This window comes from Rhincodon typus, chromosome 6 (assembly GCF_021869965.1).
Source record: "Rhincodon typus isolate 14 chromosome 6, sRhiTyp1.1, whole genome shotgun sequence".
NCBI classification, from domain to species: Eukaryota; Metazoa; Chordata; class Chondrichthyes; order Orectolobiformes; family Rhincodontidae; genus Rhincodon; species Rhincodon typus.
The window spans coordinates 19,572,018-19,592,001 of record NC_063337.1 but is presented as its reverse complement, the minus strand read 5'-3'; the positions used below and the strand labels follow the sequence as shown (position 1 = coordinate 19,592,001).

The 19,984-nt window shown below is 44.2% G+C and overlaps 2 protein-coding genes across 2 annotated transcripts in view; both read left to right on the top strand.

Annotated features, from left to right (window-relative positions):
* The window catches only part of LOC125483301 (centrosomal protein of 135 kDa-like), a 20,012-nt gene extending 15,278 nt beyond the window's left edge, over nt 1–4,734 (top strand). The window contains exon 4 of the mRNA XM_048597899.1: nt 4,045–4,734. Coding sequence (XP_048453856.1) covers nt 4,045–4,269 — 225 coding nt within the window. The 3' untranslated portion in view covers nt 4,270–4,734. The remainder of the gene's footprint in view (nt 1–4,044) is intronic.
* Nucleotides 4,231–19,984, top strand: part of tsga10 (testis specific, 10) — a 93,711-nt gene continuing 77,957 nt past the window's right edge. The window contains exon 1 of the mRNA XM_048598055.1: nt 4,231–4,260. The gene's annotated coding sequence lies outside the window, so the exon portion shown is untranslated. The remainder of the gene's footprint in view (nt 4,261–19,984) is intronic.

The window sequence follows — 19,984 nt, the reverse complement described above, 5'->3', positions numbered from 1 at the left end:
TCTGTGTGTCTCTGTGTGTCTCTGTGTGTCTCTGTGTGTCTCTGTGTCTCTGAGACAAGTGAATACTTATTTCAAAGAGCTGGCACAGGCCGTAAAACCTCACGTCATTTATTTTAAACTTCGCTCCCCTGGATCTGGGACCTGTCAGCCTACAGCTCCATCAGTTTGCCCAGTACCACTTCCCACGTGACTGTAATTTCAGCAGGTTTTCCTCTTGCTTTCGTAGTTCCCCTTGATGTACAGCTATTTCTGGAATAATTCTTGTATCTCCCTTCCTTTCATAGGGCTGAATATTCCTAAACTTCGGCTATGTGTTAATTTCAGGGAGTTTCATTGAGTGAGTGTCTGTCTTTTTTTTTCAATGAACTGTAGTGAGTTTAACCACGTGGTTTTAAGCTGTATACATCATCTTCCTTCAGTGGCTCTCACCCACTCTATCTCCCCAAACCAACAAGTTGTCCTAATTTGTGCTCCCTTCTCACTCAGTTCGAACACATCACTTTTCTCACACCTGGTAGCATCAACACTTACAGGTATAATTGTGTCTCACTCAATTGGTGTCCTTATCTAATTCCAGACGAAGACAGTCCACAATATGGCTGAAATGTCCAAGACAATTGGTGAGGTGGATGACGTTTTTTTCTCCTCAACCCATTGTTGGATCCTTGAACTCTAGACCGCTCACATGGGGATGCCAAGTCGTCTGCGTTCCAGAGTTAAAGATTTATTGTGATGAGCTACAGAGATCTTTTATTGCCACCACTTTGAACATATACTTAACACATTCAAGCTTCCAATCTTATTGCACAAATCATTCCCTCTATTGTCTTTTGCAAGCAGGTATCACAACTTCCAAGTATCATCCTTCTGCAAGGGGACTGCACCTCCAGCAAACAGTTTCTCCTCCTCCTATGAGGAAGAAACCTCTGATCGCTCAGAGGGTGCATTAGCAAGGCTGTCTCCTGCACCCTCCACTAGCTCAGAATCTTTCACCTCAGAGGATACTTTATCAAGATTAGACTCTGGACTGTATTCTAATGAGCACATCACCAGCGCATCTCTACAGCTGGCCAAGGAAGAAATAACGTTGATCTCTGGCATTTAGGACTATCAGAGACTAAGTGTCTGTTCAGCCCAGGAAGGAGGAGTGCTGTGATGTTGGCTATTAATAATTTAGTTAAAATGCAGCAAGCAATTTTGTTGGAGAGAGTTGAAAGAATCCACCAACGCTATCTCTTCCATGCTGCCTCTGGCATGCATGCACCTGCCTACTTCTGTGGTCAGGTTGTTGGCTGTGAGTGAAGAGCCATGTCCAGCAGAATGTTCACTGACATCTGGAGATGCGTGTAGACCTTCACTCCAGTGCAGTAGCCATTGGTCGTCAGCATCACTGGCAATTTAACAATGGATGAGAAACTTTGCCGTCTCTCCGGCTGCCCCTTCTTCTCAAGGATACAGTCAGAAGTCACATGACACCGGGTTATAGTCGAAAAGGTTTATTTGAAATCACAAGCTTTCAGAGTGCAGCTCCTTCACCCTACTTCACTTGACGAAGGAGCAGGCTACCTGTAGTCCAACTGTGGACCCTTGTGGCCCTGTTGGCAAAGTGGGCTGCACTGTATCTGTGCTTTGTCTTTGCCAGAGGTTTAGTTAAAGGAATCATCAGATGTGGTTGGAAAGTATAGTCCTCGCCTCCTAGCAGCTATCTTTGTGAGGCATCTGTCCCTTAAACGTAAGCAGGAATCTGAGATTTATTGAAGATGTAAGCATCATGGCAGCTTCCAGGGTACTTGGTGCAGACTTTTAAGATACAGGTTCACTGATCACAGATGACCTGGACATTGACTGAACAGAAGCCTTTCCTATGAATGAAGCCAGCGATCTTATGAGGGGGCATTCCCAAGACTGTCTTTTTTTTTTAAAAAAGTTGCCCCTTGTGTCCTTTTTGTGTCTTTCTCCTCTCACCTTAGAAATATACCCCCTAGTTTTGAACACACCCATCCTAAGGAATAGACCCTTGTTATTCACCTTATCTATAACCCTCATGATTTTTATAAACCTCTATAAAGATCACCCCTCAACCTTTTCCAGCCTATTTTTTTAATATCTCAAACCCTCCATCCCCAGCTGCATCCTAGTAAATCTTCTCTGCACCCTCTTCAGTATAATAATATCCTTCATATAACAGGGCAACCAGAACTGCATACAATACTCCAGAAGAGGCCTCACCAACATCCTTTACAACCTCAACATGATGTCCCAAGTCCTATACTCAATGCACTGACCAATGAAGGCAAGTGTGCTAAACACCTTGTTAACCACCCCTTCTACCTGTGATGCAAATTCAAAGAATTAAGTACCTGAACCACTAGGTCTCTCTGTTCCACAACACTACCCAGAGCCCTACCATTAATTGTATAAGGTTCTCGGAAGAAATTGCTTCTCATCACCACCTCTCAATGGGAAAGCCTTATTTTAAAATTGTTCCCCCTTTGTTTCCCTTCATGGGGAAATTGAAAACTTTCTTTCAGCATCTACCCTGTCAAAGCTGCTCAAAATGTTATGTTTCAATAAGCTCAACTTTCATTGATAAATAACTGACATCTTTAAAATGATATCCCATTGTAAAATACTTTTTTAAGTACCATGCTGACTTGCCACGGGGAGAAAAAGAACAATTTATCATTTTAATTCAACAAACATATCAAACTTGAGTCTGCAAGATTAGCAACATAAATGGCAGATGATTGATTTATACACCAATTTAAAGTTTGGCTTTGGACATCGATTTCACTCTGCGAGGGATAGATATTGGAGAAAACAGAAATTCTCAGGTGGTAGAGGAAAAGGAGATAACATTGAAGATAGTAAAGAGAGTTTACCATAAGGTGAAAAGGAAACCCAAAGGGGAAAGAAGTAAAAAAGCTCAGGTGTTTTCACTGTAATAAAGTAGGCCACATGAAGTTGTAGTGTTGATAGTTTAGAAAAAACACTGGGAAGATGGATGTGGGAAAACAGGATAAGCTCATCAGTTTTGTTGAATTGGAAAAGGAGATTACAATGGAAGCAAAAACCTGCAAAATGTACAACTTGACCAGGGATTGGTTGAGAAGAAAGTGCCATGTCTCTTTAAACTGGAAAAAGAAACTTGCAAACAGCAAAATTGCAAATATACAATTATGAATTGGAGTTGGGAAGCTAAAGAAATCAGCTTATTGCTGCTACCATTTGCTACTGCAATGAAAGTGACAATATTGCATTTGAAGAGCAAACATCAGAAAATGTAAGTCAGGTTAACCATGCATTAATTAGATATCTTTAATCCATTAATAAAGTTTACTTGTGTGAGTAAGGTCCACTCAGGTATGCCACTAGTAGCATAGCTGTAGTGTATGAATAAAGTATGTTTTGTTTCAAGACTTGTAGTTTGACCAATCAAATTGCATCTGGAATGCAACGCCTGGCACTTGCCTTTAAAATTCAAAAAAAATTGGAGTTTAGGCTGTCGTCTTGTATTTTGAGGAAGTTTGGTCTGATCCATAATATCTTCAAAGAAGAATTTGAGAAATAATTGAAGGATAAAGAGAATGCAGTGATTTGAGGGAGGGGGACTAACTGAGTTGCCTTTTTGACAGAGAGTTAGCATAGACTTGATGTGCCTTCTGTGCTGCCTATTCTATGGTCTATAGCCTTACCCTGTTGGGACAAGTAGGAATGAATCTGTAGTGGATAGTAGTCAAAAGTACTACAAAGTAAAACCAAAAGAACTGTGGATGATGGAAATCAGAAACACTACAGATTGCTGGAAAAGCTCAGCAGGTCTGGCAGCATCTGTGGAGAGAAATCAGAGTTAATATTTTGGGTCCAGTGACCCTTCCTGACTGAACCTGAAACGTTAACTCTGATTTCTTCTTTAAAGGTACTAAAAACTTCTATAACCAGTAAATTGTTGCATTGTATAAAGTCATGTCATGTATTTATCTTGGAGGTGGGGGGAGGTAATTCATGAGAAACAGGAAGTAACTAACTTAATTATGCTTTCAGGTTGAGCAGCTGGAGAAGACAAATCGTACTTTGGAGAGACAAATCCATGGCTTGTTGCAAAGTAAAGAAGATGTGTCTGACCAAGTGAAGAAACTGATCAACAGAAACCAGGAGCTCTCCAAGGAACTTAATGATATCAATCGATTAGCTGAGAAACTTGAAAAGGAAAAGGAATTGGCACTCTCTGTTGCTTGTAATGAAATAAAGGTAGCTGAGGTGGGTTAGAATTTATCCACATAATAGATTTTGCTTTAAACCTTTTTATAACAAAGGAAAATCCATTGCTACTTTTAACAGTATAGTTATGGCTTCAGTTCAAAACTTGGAAATCATGTATTTTATTCATTTTAGAAATTGTATACCATTGAATATTAAACTAGCAACCAAGGGCAGTGGATATATCTGTAATCCTGGTATGCACTATGCTATTATGCTATAGATATTGACTTTAAAAATCTTAAAATATTTTTGCACTCTTAAAATTACGTTCAGGATAACCATCTAACATCTATGGCTGTAAATGTTTAAATTAATTGTTGAAAAGACTTTATGTCTGGGTGTGGCAAAGTGCACTTCTGAAATTGTAAATCAGACAATGCTACTGATTTCATTATATTGACAAATGGATTGAGCTGAAAGTTCCTGGGACTAGAATGCATGAACCTCAATGGAATAAAGATTTGTACTCAATGCAGGGTTACCCTGACTTACATTTTCTGATGTTTGCTCTTCAAATGCAATGTCATTTGCTTACATTGCAGTAGGAAATGGGAGCAGTGATAAGATGATTTTCTTATCGTCCCAATTGGGATTCATAGTGATATATTTGCAGTCTTGCAGTTAGCAAGTTTATTTTCCCAGTTTGTAGTTATCATTTTTTTTTTCCTGTTCATGCAACAATCATAGGGCCTTGTCATTTGCATAGATGGGAATTCTTCTTAAAAAAAAAAAAAAAAAAAAACTGCAGATGCTGGAGATCTGAAACAAAATTAGAAATTACTGGAGAAACTCAGCAGCTCTGGCAGCATCTTTAGGAAGAAAGCAGAGTTAACATTTCAAGTCTGGTGATTCTTCATCAGCAATCTCTACTTTTTTTTTTTGAGAATTCTCACCTGCTAGAAGCCAGAAGATGAGACATCCAGTACACCATCTTAGTCACATCTGAGGAGCTTCATCTTTGTTCCTTATGCTTCACTGGAGGTGCTATTATGAAACTTTGCCGTAGCTCAGTTAAACCTCCATAACTCATGAAAGACTGAAATATCTCTGCCTGCAGCAGAAAAGTTACTGCTGTTTTAAACTTTCAATGTTACTGGTTTCTTTTGAAGCTGCCCTCAATAAGGTCTACCAATTAAGTGATGCCACTCTGGCCCTGATGCACACTTCCCAGTCGCCTATTGCATTGTTTGCTGAGTTTGATATTTCATTACTTTTTCAAAGGTTAACAACTATAAATTGGGTCATTGCACCCTTTTCAGAATGTTTGGGTTCTTTAAATGTGCAAGGCTTCTCTGTATTCCCAGACATGCAGTCTCCATTGATTGTATTGATGTAGCCAGGTTGGCTTCTTTCATCAACAATTTAATAATAATTGAGTGCAAGGGGACTTTTATTCCTTCAATGTCTAGGTTATATGTGACTGGAAGAACATAATTAAGTAGGTAGATGCTGGGTTCCCTGGAAGTAACTAATGATGAATTTACTTTATATTACGTAATTGTCCCATAATGTGTCTTAGATTCTGGGTGACCAGTGATACCTTTCTATTATGAGCTGAAGATATTGGTATTGAATCCACAAATTACAGAGACATGCATCAATAGATTTTCTGTCTATGATAAACAAATGGGCTGCAATAAAGTTTCCTCTGTGTAGATGATTCAGGTGGTTCATCACCAATAGAGGTGTTGAAGATAATCTACCTTGTATGCATTTCCAATGTGAAAAGATCCTGATCTTTGAATTGCCACCCACAGATTTTCTTTTCTGCCTTAAGCTCCATCCCACGCTCAAATTTTGAGCTAGACTAGTCTAATGCATTCCGTTTCTGCTAGTTGAGAAGCTTACTAATGGGGGTCTCCAATACTTTCTACGCAAATCTATCTTCACTCAATAGGTTTTGAGATTTTTTTTTTAGCTCATGCCTTGGATTGCTGATAATGCTAATCTTGTAAATACCTTGTAAACTTCATGTAGAAGTTGATCTGACTTTGAGTTCTCCTGTAGTTATCTGTTTGCTGTGCATTGTGCAAAATTGCAAGTGGTCTAAAGACTGCTAACTTTCAGATCTGGAAAGTGCCCAGTCCAACAAAAAATAAGTTGGAAAGTCAAAGTATCTCAAAACTCTGAACCATGAACTAAAGGATGGGCTGAGCTACTGGTCTTTCACCTCTTGGATCTAAACTGGTATCAAAATCCTGTTCATACTGATGGGTTGGAAATCTAATTGTAAAAATCTAATGTGAACTGAGTTTGAGGATCTCATGAGTTCTAAGTAAATAGGGAGACTATAACAAAGTACCCAGCATTAGTGTTCCTGTTTAGAATCATGGAATGGTTACAGCACAAAAAAAAACCCAATTAGCCTATTACCCGTACTGGCTTTCTGAAAGACCAAATCAGTAGTCTTGTGAACCAGCTCTCTTCTGGCCGTGCTGCAAATATTTTTTTAAGAACTTAACCACTGCCTTTTGAAAACTTGAAATTAAGCTGACTTCACATTAATCGTATTCCAGATCCCAACCATTCACTGTACTTTTAAAAAATATATTGGCATTAGTTCCTTTAACAATCAAATTGTATCAAAGCCATTTCATTTTTGATCTTTCTGAAAATGGGAACTGTTTCTCTTTATGCAGATTTTATAGTTATTTTGAACACTTCTCTTGGATCACCCTTTGCGACATGGTGGCTCAGTGGTTAGCACTGCTGCCTCAGCGCCTGGGACCTGGGTTTGACTCCACCCTCAGGTGACTGTGTGGAATTTGCACATTCTCCCCATGTCTGTGGTTTCCTCTGGGTGCTCAGGTTTCTTCTCAGTCCAAAGATGTGCAGGTTAGGTGGATTGGCCATACTAAATTGCCCATAGTGTCCAAGGATGTGTGTTTGGGTGGATCCCCCATAGGAAATGTGGGGATAGAGTAGGGGCATGGGTCTGAGTGGGATGGTCTTCAGAGGGTTGGTGTGGACTTGATTGGCTGAAGGGCCTGCTTCTGCACTGCAGGGATTCTATGATTCCTCCTCTTCTGTAAGGAAAAAAGTCCCAGCTTCTCAATCTATCCATATAACTGAAGTTTGTCACCCTGAAGGTATTCTTGTTGGTCTTTTGTACACCTCTGCATTCAAGAAGTCTGACTCACCTAGGATAAAACAGCTACCTTGATTGGTAGCATATTCACAAACATTCACTTCCTCTACCACTAGCAGAGTAGCAGCAGTGTGTACTACCTAAAGGTGCAATGCAGAAAGTCACCAAGGTCCTTAGATAGGACTTTCCAAACCCATGACACAATTCCAAACCCATATATAAGGATAAGGGTAGCAGACATATGTAAGTACTACAATGTGCAAGTTCCCCTCCAGGCCACTCACCATCCTGACTTGGGAGGATGTCACTGCTCCTTTTCCTATGTAGCTGGGTTAAAGTTCTACAACTTCTTCGCTAAGAGCACTGTGAATACCAACACTCTAAGGACTGCATTGGTTCAAAAAAGCACTGCTCTCGGGGACAGTTATGGATGGGCAACAAATGCTGGCCGAGCCAACGAGGCCCATAATCTCCTGAATGAATTTTTGAATTTTTTTTTTGTTTTTTAAAATTCCTTTCTGATGCTTTCATATTCTTCTAGAAGACCAGGGTTCATCATAGTATCCTTGCTTTTGTGCACTATGCCTCTAATTACAAAACCCAGGATCCTGAATGCTGCCTTAACTGTTTTTTCAAGATGTCTTGCAACTGTGTACAATTTACATATACCCTCTACTTTTGGCATTGCGCTGTTTTCTTTATAAATCCTTTCTTCAGCCTTCCTGTTAGAATATATGCTTGTTTGAGTTAGACTTCATCTGTCAAGTGGCTGCCTGTTTGACTAGTCTGTCTCTGTTCTCTTGAAATTTCAATATCTTTCTCACAGATTACAGTACTTCCAAGTGTTGTCATCTGAAAAATTGAACCTGTGCACCAAAATCTCACTCATTAACATATGAGTATTTGATCCCTTGCATATCTCTATGTATACCTTCCTCTGTCCGAAAAACGCTGCTCACAACAATGTTTTATGTGCTCCCTGCCACTTGACCAATTTCATATTCACACTGCCACTTTTGATTGCATTGCAAGTTAATGCCATGGGGAATGCTCCAGCGAACAGTTAACCCCCCCCGCATTTGTTTAATAGATACCAGGATATGTTCATTTTGTTTGCAGAGGACTGGATCCTGTGGAGGAATGTATGTAGCTTTTAAAAGTATTAAGTGAGTCATATTGCAGCTTGATTGTTGATCTTAATTGGTTGTTTGTCTAATTCTTTGCATCTGCTGAACAATGGCCACCACGGTTGATAATCACAAACATTTACCATTAGATGCTACATTCTGACTTTTGCAAGCATCGGTTGGTTCGGTCTGGTCAGTGCAGATAGCTGAAGGGATGTGGTATATGATACAATTCACCAGTCATGATATATGGCCTACATACCTGAAATCCCATTGGTACAGAAATTCATGCACCACTTTGCACAATTGTGTAGTGAAGCAGAATGTTTTTGGCTTGATTAGTGGCATTGTTTTGGTTTTATTTGTTTGGGGAATGTGAGCATTACTAGTTAGGCCAGCATTTGTCTTTCTCTGTTTGCACTGAAGAAGGTGATGGTGAGCTGCCTTCTTGAACTGCTGCAGTTCTCGGAGTGGGTAGGTGTTATACACCCCATGTTTGTTGCTGTACAGTGACAATGTCAACTGTCCAGTAATCCAGAACACCAGGCTTATTTTCTGTCCCCAATCCCCCAAACAACCTACTTCCAAAATCTACAAACAGGATTGCCCTGGCATTTCCATTGTTTCAGACCAGTTCTGACCCACTGAACTTATTTCTTCCTATCTTGACTCTACCTTTCCCCCGGGTCTCCTGCCCTGTTCAGTCTCTTTTCACCTATATTCATCATTCTGCTGTTTTATGTGGGTTCTACAATTTCTAGGTTTCTGGCCTAAGCTGCTGCTTCTTTACCATGGATATGCAATTCCACCTTCCATTGGAGTGCTTCTGTGGCTTCAGCTGAGGATTCTACTTCTGCACCCGCCACCATGCCCACCCACCCCAATTCCATAAAGAAACTGGTTGACATGACCCTCACTTGTCTGACCCATCTCTCCTCACTTATCTTATCCCTTCCCCTTCCATCATCCCAGCTCAACAGTAGGGTTTCCCTTGTCCTCACATTTCACCCCATGTGTTTGAAGGATTATACTCCATCATTTCTGCCACCTCCAGCAGGATACTACCACCAAACACATCATACCCCCCAACACCCCTCCCCACTGTCCGAATTCCCTGGGGGTGTTCCCTCTGCAACACGCTGGTCCACTTCTCGAGCACGTCTAATGCTTCATCACTCCTCCATGACACCTTTGCATGCAATTGCAGAAGGTAGAGCATCTGTCCACTTGCCATTATTGTCTGAGGTCATAAACACTCTTTCCAGGTGAAGCAGCATTTAATTTGTACTTTTTTCAATCTCGTCTAGTGCGTTTGTTGCTCACAATGTGGTCTCCTTTACATTTGCAAGACTGAATACAGACTGAATGACCTCTTTGGAATACCTCTGCTGTCTTGAGGGGAGTGACCCTAACCTTCCAGTTGCTTGACATTTCAATAAACCACCCTGCTCCCAAAATAGCATTTCTGACGTTGGCATGCTGCAGTGTTCCAATGAAGCGCAACACAAGCTGCAGGAACGACACCTCATTTGCCATGTAGGCACTTTACTGCCTCTAGGACTCTATCGAATTCCACAAGTTCACAGCATGACCGCTGTCCATTTTTCTTACACTTCCTACGCACGTGGTCATGTCTAATTTGTTGCCTTTGCTCTCAGCACAGCAGACCTATTTTGTCCGTTGCACCTTATTTTATGCTCATTTTACATAACCTTTACTCCTTTACCACCATTAGCAATCCTATTGTTTTTTGCTCTAGGCACCCTCTGTTTGTTCCACTTGCTCCTGCTCCTGCTTCTCTTCTGTCAACAGCATGGAAAATTACCATTTTCCAGCTCCTTTTCATTTATGAAGAAGAGTAATATTTTCTCTCTCTGTAGGTGCTGCCAGATCTGCTTAGCTTCTCCAGCATTTTGTGTTTTCATTTTGGATTTCCAACATCCATAGTACTTTTGCTTTTGTTATCCTCTGGTGACATAGATGTGAATTGCACTCTCCCTTGGATTTTTAATTCAAAAATCTTTTTTTGATACAAGAAATAAGTGAGGAGTGAGAAAGCTGGCCTACTGATGATTTTGTAATGACTGTGTACATTGTGTAAAGTCCTATCTGGGTCACTGATGTCCTTTTAGGGTACATATTCAGTCATCTTAACCTGTTCTGGCCTACAGTTGATTTCTAACCTTCAGTAATGTGGTCAACTCTTAAGTACCGTTTGGGCAATTAGGGATGAGCAAATAAAAACAGCAAAATGAGTACACTGTAAACCTTTTTAGAATCTTTGTGGAGTTGAGGTCTTGCTCTATCTGTGGAAAACTTCCTCAGAAATGATTAAGAGCTGACTCTCTTCAACTATCCCATGCTTACAAACCTCAGAACAGGTGCCTGAATTCTGTCAGTTTTGAGAAGTTTCATGGCGGGTTTCCTTCTGTGAACCCTAACAAGTTTTCTCACACAGTTTTACACTGCTCACCTCATTAAATAAGTAGCCTGCATACATGTCATTGCTGTAGTGCTATCTAAGCAGTAGATGCACTTGTGGTGCTGGGGCTTTCCAGCATTTATGCCCCCAGTGCCATGTGTTACTTCTAACAGAGCACCATGTCAGATGCTACAAGCCAGGAATTGTCATTCAAGGTTTGTCTCTGAAGAACTGAAAATAAGATAGCTGAAAGATCATTTGACACTTTGCTTTACTGATAGGGACCTGGAGGAGTTTCTAGTGGATTGGGTGGTAGACTGGAGGGATGTTTCCCCTTCCCTGGACCACCAGCATAAAACCGTAGAAGTTTCCATTCTGGTCAGTGCCATTGCCATGTTCCAGAGGAATGTGCAGCAATGCTGCAAGGGTACATGTCACCATCTCTCTGTTACCTTACCCTTACTCTAACTCTGCTACAGTACCCACCTTCCACTAAGGTTATTAGTCCATAACTCTCCTGATTGCATGCAGCTTCTTCTTTCAACGGCACTCATCTCATCCCCTGACTCAACTATTAACCCCTCATTCCCCTTGCACTTCCTACGCACTCTTGAGAAACTTCACTACCTTTCCTATACCTGCATCAATACTAATATCTGACTCTGAAAAGCGTCCCTTTGTCTCACTGTAGGAGAAAATCCCCACAGTAGGGTTGATATGGGCTAATATTTGCCTCCAATTCCCATATTAGGAGAGGAATCTGGACCTATCAGGAGAAGATACAGATCATTAATATGGGGCTGGTAAGAGCTCTATGTCTTGACAACAAAGTGTGATCAATCATGATGAGCTGCGCTGCTCTCCCATTGTCAGTTATGTGAATAAATTCTTAAAATGTGCAAACTGCTACTTCTGTTACTCAACTCATTCCCTGCAGGCAGCAGCAGCACCTCCACAACCTCCAGCTGCAAGAGATGTGCCCCTCCTGCCACCAGCTCCTCCTCTGCCTCTGAGGAACAAGTGACAGCTTCTCAGAGGATGCACAGGCAATGTAGTCTCCTGCACACTTCACCAACTCAGATACTGTTATCCTGGTGGATACTTTATCTAGATTAGACTTGGGTCTACATTCTGGTGAATACATTACTGACACATAGAGTTATACAGCATGGAAACAGGCCTTTGGTCCACATGCGTCCAAGCCGACCGAAATGTCCATCCACGCGAACCCCATTTCTCTGCACTTGACACATATCCTTCTAAACCTTTCTTATCCATGTATTCGTCCGTGTGCCTTTTAAATGTTGTTAATGTACCTGCCTCAACCACTTCCGCTGGCAGCTCATTCCATGTGCGTACCACCCTCCTGTGTTAAAAAGAAAAGTTGCCCCTCAGGTTCCCCTGTATTCTTTCCCCTTGTACCTTAAAGTGAAGCTCTCTAGTCCTGTTCCTCAACCCTGGGACAAAGACTGGGTGAATTCATGCCTCTTTTGATCTTGTACACTTCGATAAGATTCCCCCCTCAGTCTCCTACATGCTAAAGAAAAAAGTCCTATCTTGTCCAACCTCTCCCTATAACTCAGTCCCTTGAGTCCTGGCAACATCCTTGTAAATTTCTTCTGCACTCTTTCCAGTTTGTTAACATCCTTCCTAGAGCAAGGTGACAAAACTGAACACAGTACTCCAAGTGTGGCCTCACCAATGTCCTGTACATCTGCAACATAACTTCCCAACTTCTGTACTCAGTGCCCTGACTGATGAAGGCCAGTGTGCCAAATACCCTCTTCACTGCCCTGTCTACCTGTGACTCCACTCTTGGAGAACTGTGCACCTGCATTCCAAGGTCTCTCTGTTTCACTGCACTCCTTAAGGCCCTACCATTCACCATGAAACTCCTACCTTGGTTTGACTTTCCAAAATGCAATACCTATATTAAACTCCATTTGCCATTTCTTGGCCCACTTCCCCAGCTGATCAAGATCCTGCTGCAATTTCTGATAACCTTCCTCACTGTCCACGATACCACCTATTTTAGTGTGATCCGCAAACTTACTAATTATGCCTTGTGCATTCTCATCCAAATCATTGATGTAGATGACAAACAGCAATGGGCCAGCACCGACCCCTGAGGCACAACACTAGTCACAGGCCTCCAGTCCGACAAGCATCCTTCCACTATTGCTCTCTGCTTCCTACCATCAGGCCAATTGTGTACCCAGTTTTCCAGCTCTCCCTGCATTCTGTGCAATCTAAATTTCCAGAGCAACCCACCATGTGCAACCTTATCAAAGGCCTTACTGAAATCCATATCAACTACATCTACTGCCCTCATTAACCTTCCTGGTCACTTCATCAAAGAACTCTTAACAAATTTGTGAGGCATGATCTCCCATACACGAAGCTATGCTGACTACTCCTAATCAAACCCTGTCTTTCTAAATGCATGTATATCTTATCTCTCAGAATCTTCTCAAGCACCTACCACAGATGTTAAGCTTACTGGTCTATAGTTCCCAGTTTTTTTTTGCAGCCCTTCTTGAATAAGGGCACAACATTCACTTCCCTCCAGTCTTCCAGGACCTCAACTATGGCCAACGATGATGCAGAATATTAGCCAGGGCCCCCTGCAATTTCTTCTCTAGCCTCTTGCAGGGTTCTTGCATATATCTGATCAGGACCAGGAGAATTATCCACCTTCATACATTCTAATACTTCCAACACCACCTCTGCTGTGATATGGACTGTCCGCAAGATATCGCCACTAACTTTCCCAAGTCTTCATGTCCTGCGGCACGGTGAACACATTGGAGAAATATTCATTGGGGACCTTGCACATCTCCTGCAGTTCCACACGTAAATGTCCACTTTGGTCCTTGAGGGGTCCTATTCTCTCTCTGTTATTCTTTTTCCTTTAATATACTTAAAGAATCTCTTTGGATTCACCTTAATCTTCTCAGCCAAAGCTATCTTATGCCCCCTTTTTACCCTCCTGATTTCCTTCTTCAGTAAACTCCTGTATCCCCTTTTCTACCTCCAGGGATTCCCTTGATTCCAGCTGCCTCTTCCTGAGCCATGCCTCCTTTTTTTTCTGGTCAAAGCCTCAATATCTCTTGTCATCCAGGGTTCCCTAGTCCTGCCAACCTTGCCCTTCACCCTCACAGGAACATATAGACCTTGAACTCTAGCTATCACACTTTTAAAGGCTTCCTATTTGCTAGAAGTTCCTTTTCCTGCAAACAAACTACTCCAATCAACCCTTGCAAGCTCCTGTCTAACTCCAGCAAAATTTGCCTTGCCCCAATTTAGAACTTGAACCTGTGGACCAGTTTCGTCCTTCTCTGTAACTATTTTAAAATTAATAGAACTATGGTCCCTGGCCCCAAAGCGCTCCCCCACTGTCACCTCAGTCACCTGTCCTGCCCTATTTCCCAAGAGTAGGTCAAGTTTTTCCCCTTCCCAACTAGGACCCTGTATAACAGCAGGCCAAGCAGCATCATAGGAGCAGAGAGGCTGACGTTTCGGGCCTCGACCCTTCATCAGAAAAGGGGGAGGGGAAGGGGGTTTTGAAATAAATAGGGAGAGAGTGGGAGGCGGATAGAAGAGGGATAGAGGAGAGGATAGGTGGAGAGGAAACAAACAGGTCGAAGAGGCGGGGATGGGGCCAGGAAAGGTGAGTGTAGGTAGGGAGTTAGGAAGGGGATAGGTCAGTCCAGGGAGGACGGACAGGTCAAGGGGGCGGGATGAGGTTGGTCGGTAGGAGATGGAGGTGCGGCTTGAGGTGGGAGGAGGGGATAGGTGGGAGGAAGAACAGGTTAGGGAGGCAGGGACGAGCTGGACTGGTTTTGGGATGCGGTGGGGGGAGGGGAGATTTTGAAACTTGTGAAATCCACATTGATACCATTGGGCTGCAGGGTTCCCAAGCGGAATATGAGTTGCTGTTCCTGCAACCTTCGGGTGGCATCGTTGTGGCACTGCAGGAGGCCCAGGATGGACATGTCGTCTGAGGAATGGGAGGGGGAGTTGAAATGGTTCGCGACCGGGAGGTGCAGTTGTTTGTTGCGAACCGAGCGTAAGTGTTCTGCAAAGCGGTCCCCGAGTCTCCGCTTGGTTTCCCCGATGTAGAGGAAGCCACACCGGGTACAGCGGATGCAGTATACCACATTGGCAGATGTGCAGGTGAACATCTGCTTGATGTGGAAAGTCTTCTTGGGGCCTGGGATGGGGGTGAGGGAGGAGGTATGGGGGCAGGTGTAGCACTTCCTGCGGTTGCAGGGAAAAGTGCCGGGTGTGGTGGAGCTGGAGGGGAGTGTGGAGCGGACAAGGGAGTCACGGAGAGAGTTGTCCCTCCGGAAAGCAGATAAAGGTGGGGAGGGAAAGATGTCTTTGGTGGTGGGGTCGGATTGCAGATGGCGGAAGTGTCGGAGGATGATGCGTTGGATCCGGAGGTTGGTGGGGTGGTACGTGAGGACGAGGGGGATTCTTTTTTGGTTCTTATTGCGTGGACGGGGTGTGAGGGATGAGGTGCGGGAGATGTGGGAGACACGGTTGAGGGCGTTCTCGACCACCGAGGAGGGGAAGTTACGGTCCTTGAAAAACGAGGACAACTGAGATGTACGGGAGTGGAATGCCTCATCCTGGGAGCAGATGCGGCGGAGGCGAAGGAATTGGGAATAGGGGATAGCATTTTTGCAGGAAGGTGGGTGGGAGGAGGAGTATTCTAGGTAGCTGTGGGAGTCGGTGGGCTTGAAATGAATATCGGTTTCTAGGTGGTTGCCCGATATGGAGACAGAGAGGTCCAGGAAGGGGAGAGAGGTGTTAGAGATGGTCCAGGTAAACTTAAGGTTGGGGTGGAAGGTGTTAGTGAAGTGTATGAACTGTTCGAGCTCCTCGTGGGAGCACGAGGCGGCGCCGATACAGTCATCAATGTAACGGAGGAAGAGGTGGGGTTTAGGGCCGGTGTAGGTACGGAAGAGGGATTGTTCCACGTAACCTACAAAGAGGCAGGCGTAGCTTGGGCCCATGCGGGTACCCATGGCTACCCCCTTTGTCTGTAGGAAGTGGGAGGAATTGAAAGAGAAGTTGTTGAGGGTGAGGACGAGTTCGGCTAAGCGGATGAGGGTGTCAGTGGAGGGGGACTGGTCGGGCCTGCGGGACAAGAAGAAGCGGAGGGCCTTAAGGCCATCTGCATGGGGAATGCAGGTGTAGAGGGACTGGACGTCCATGGTAAAGATGAGGTGTTGGGGACCGGGGAATTGGAAGTTCTGGAGGAGAACGCCCTCAACCGTGTCTCCCACATCTCCCGCACCTCATCCCTCACACCCCGTCCACGCAATAAGAACCAAAAAAGAATCCCCCTCGTCCTCACGTACCACCCCACCAACCTCCGGATCCAACGCATCATCCTCCGACACTTCCGCCATCTGCAATCCGACCCCACCACCAAAGACATCTTTCCCTCCCCACCTTTATCTGCTTTCCGGAGGGACAACTCTCTCCGTGACTCCCTTGTCCGCTCCACACTCCCCTCCAGCTCCACCACACCCGGCACTTTTCCCTGCAACCGCAGGAAGTGCTACACCTGCCCCCATACCTCCTCCCTCACCCCCATCCCAGGCCCCAAGAAGACTTTCCACATCAAGCAGATGTTCACCTGCACATCTGCCAATGTGGTATACTGCATCCGCTGTACCCGGTGTGGCTTCCTCTACATCGGGGAAACCAAGCGGAGACTCGGGGACCGCTTTGCAGAACACTTACGCTCGGTTCGCAACAAACAACTGCACCTCCCGGTCGCGAACCATTTCAACTCCCCCTCCCATTCCTCAGACGACATGTCCATCCTGGGCCTCCTGCAGTGCCACAACGATGCCACCCGAAGGTTGCAGGAACAGCAACTCATATTCCGCTTGGGAACCCTGCAGCCCAATGGTATCAATGTGGATTTCACAAGTTTCAAAATCTCCCCTCCCCCCACCGCATCCCAAAACCAGTCCAGCTCGTCCCTGCCTCCCTAACCTGTTCTTCCTCCCACCTATCCCCTCCTCCCACCTCAAGCCGCACCTCCATCTCCTACCGACCAACCTCATCCCGCCCCCTTGACCTGTCCGTCCTCCCTGGACTGACCTATCCCCTTCCTAACTCCCTACCTACACTCACCTTTCCTGGCCCCATCCCCGCCTCTTCGACCTGTTTGTTTCCTCTCCACCTATCCTCTCCTCTATCCCTCTTCTATCCGCCTCCCACTCTCTCCCTATTTATTTCAAAACCCCCTTCCCCTCCCCCTTTTCTGATGAAGGGTCGAGGCCCGAAACGTCAGCCTCTCTGCTCCTATGATGCTGCTTGGCCTGCTGTGTTCATCCAGCCCTGCACCTTGTTGTCTCGGATTCTCCAGCATCTGCAGTTCCTACTATCTAGGACCCTGTATATACTGCTTACTACATCTCGAATCTGGCCAAGGAAGAAATGTCCCATATTGCTGGCTCTTGACTGACTGTCGAAAATAAGGCAGCTGCTAAGTCAGGGGAAAGGGGAAAGTGCTGGAGAAACTCAGCAAATCTGGCAGTATCTGTGAAAAGAGAAACAGTTAACAGGCTGGTTGGAGAGACACTGTAACTGGATTGAAGGTCAGAGCAGTCTGCCAGTGCTATTAGTATTGTGCTGGCTCTAGTATGCGAGTATCTGGCTGTCTCTGGTCAGGTTGATAGCTGCCATCGACAGCAAAGTCTAGCAAAATGTTCATGGCTGGCAGAAATGTATGTAGATCTTCAGTCCATTTTAGCCATTGGCAGTAAGCATCAATGATAAGGCGACAGGGGAATGAGGAAGCTTGTGCTTTCCACTTAAGGAGCCCCATCCATTCAAGGGGTCAGACTGGTGCCAATAGACACACAGCTGGAGGAGGACCCACATACTGACCCCCTGCAGAAGTCTCCTCTCGGGACACTATAGAGTTGCCTGCCCCCTCTACCTCCACTCTGCCTAAATCCCCCAACCCTGTGGAAGTTCAGGCTAAGGAGAGTGAGCCTGCATCTAGCCAGGACATTCTCAGCTTGCCTAAGCCCTCTAGCTACAAATGCTGCCAGGATCATCCATCTAAACCTCCAAGATAACAGTCTTCGCTTTCTCTATGGGGCAGGCTTTCTGCACCCAAGTTACAGATTACGGATGTATGGAAGGGCAAAGGGAAAGAAATCCTTCTGAGGATTTATAAATGGTATAGCTGACATTTTATTGTAAATAGAATGCCACATGTGTAAATTTGTTGATACTGTTTAATCAATGCCTGTCTGATTGACTGTCATTTTAGCTGCAGCTACAAGTGAAACTACAGAAGCCACCCTTCCTATGTGCCATATGATGATAGAACCAAGTCTATAGGATTGATACTCTTTCCCCAGTGCTGCACTCTTATCAAGGTGAAGGTGATGTTACTCCAACTCAATGTCCTCATGCTTTCCCTCAGAAAATGCTGCCGTTCCTCCAGATCTTCAATGTGCATCACATCCTCTCCTTGTCTCATTGTAGCAGAACATGTTATTGTTCAGCATAGGAGTGTGAAATGCTGTAAAGCCTTCAAACAGTTGTTAGTGTTAACTTTTATTGGACATAGGAAGAATGAAGAAAGGAGAAACTAAATAGCAGCATTTGTATTTGGGGTATAAACGGGATCTACTTGCCTTTCCAGCAGCAATAGATTTACTATCAATGAATGACTGTTACCACTCGGCTAAATTGGAAGCAGTTGTCAATTAAGTCCCGGCTGCTTCCTGCTGTCTGTCATGGGAAAGGTGAAGTTCCTTCTGCTAAATGTCCTCATCCTTTGCTCTCTAGATCTTCAACATGCATCATGTCACTTCTTTGCCTTCTCCAATTTTCCAGAACACAGCATGCAAGGATTATGCAGGCCTATCCAAGCATTGGAACTTCATCTTGAGGAGGCCTATTGTCTGCGACACAATAGCTCTATTAGCTCAAGGCTTCACTGGCGATGTGCAGCATTCTCACAGATACCTGGGAATCCCTGGCCCAAGACTGTCCAAAGTGGAGGAGCGCATCTTGGAAGGCATCAAGCATCTTGAGATTTTCTATAGGAAAAAGCCAAAGCCAGGTGAAAACAGTGGAAGGAGCCCCACCCACCCAATCCTGCGTCTACCTTCTGCCCCAAATATATCAGTAGCTGCATTTGTCTGTACAATCACCTACAGCTTCACCCTGACTCTGCGAGGGACCGCTAACAATGAGCTCTATTGGAAGAATTGAGCTGCCATTGTGTCTACACATGGCCTCAGTCAGTGAAACAGAGCCATTAGCCATGGTTGAAAAGGGTAGCTGTTGTGTCCCAGTAGCCAGCCTTGTGAGTCATCCAACCCTTGAAAAGAAGTAGGATCCTGAAAGTTAAGGCTATATGCATCAATGGCAACTTCCAGGGTACTGGACACTTTCTTCTTAGATGTGGTTCCAATAACCACAGATGACTTGGACATAGACCAAAAGGAACCTTTTCCTTAAATGGATTCAGCTGCGTAACAATATGGCCCCCTCAGCTCAATGTGTATACCGTCTGTACCTGGAATATTCTGGCAGATGACCGAGTTCCGTGCTGGTGTCACAAGATATCCTCATTCAGTGGCAAAGAGCCTCACATTGAGAATGAAAAATTGGCTGCCTCCTATATCTTTTCCACATCCTGTCAGTTCTTCATTTAGAATCTTTTCATAGAAACTAGGAGCAGGAGTAGGCCATTCTGCCCTTCGAACTTGCTCTGCCATTCAATATGATCATGGCTGATCTTCTATCTCTCAATACCATATTCCCAATTTCTCCTTGCACCCTTTGATGCCTTTAGAGGTTAAAAAATCATCCCTCGCAGTCTTGAATATATTCAGTGATTCGGCTTCTACGCCTTTTTCTGGTAGATAATTCCACTGGTTAACTCCATTTTGAAGAAATGTTTCCTCATTTCAGTCCTAAATTGCCTAACCCATATCCTAAGACCATGAGTGCTGGTTGTAGACTCCCTAACCAAGGAAAACCTCCTCTTTGTTTCTACTCTGTCCAGTCCTATCAGAATTTTATATGTTTCAA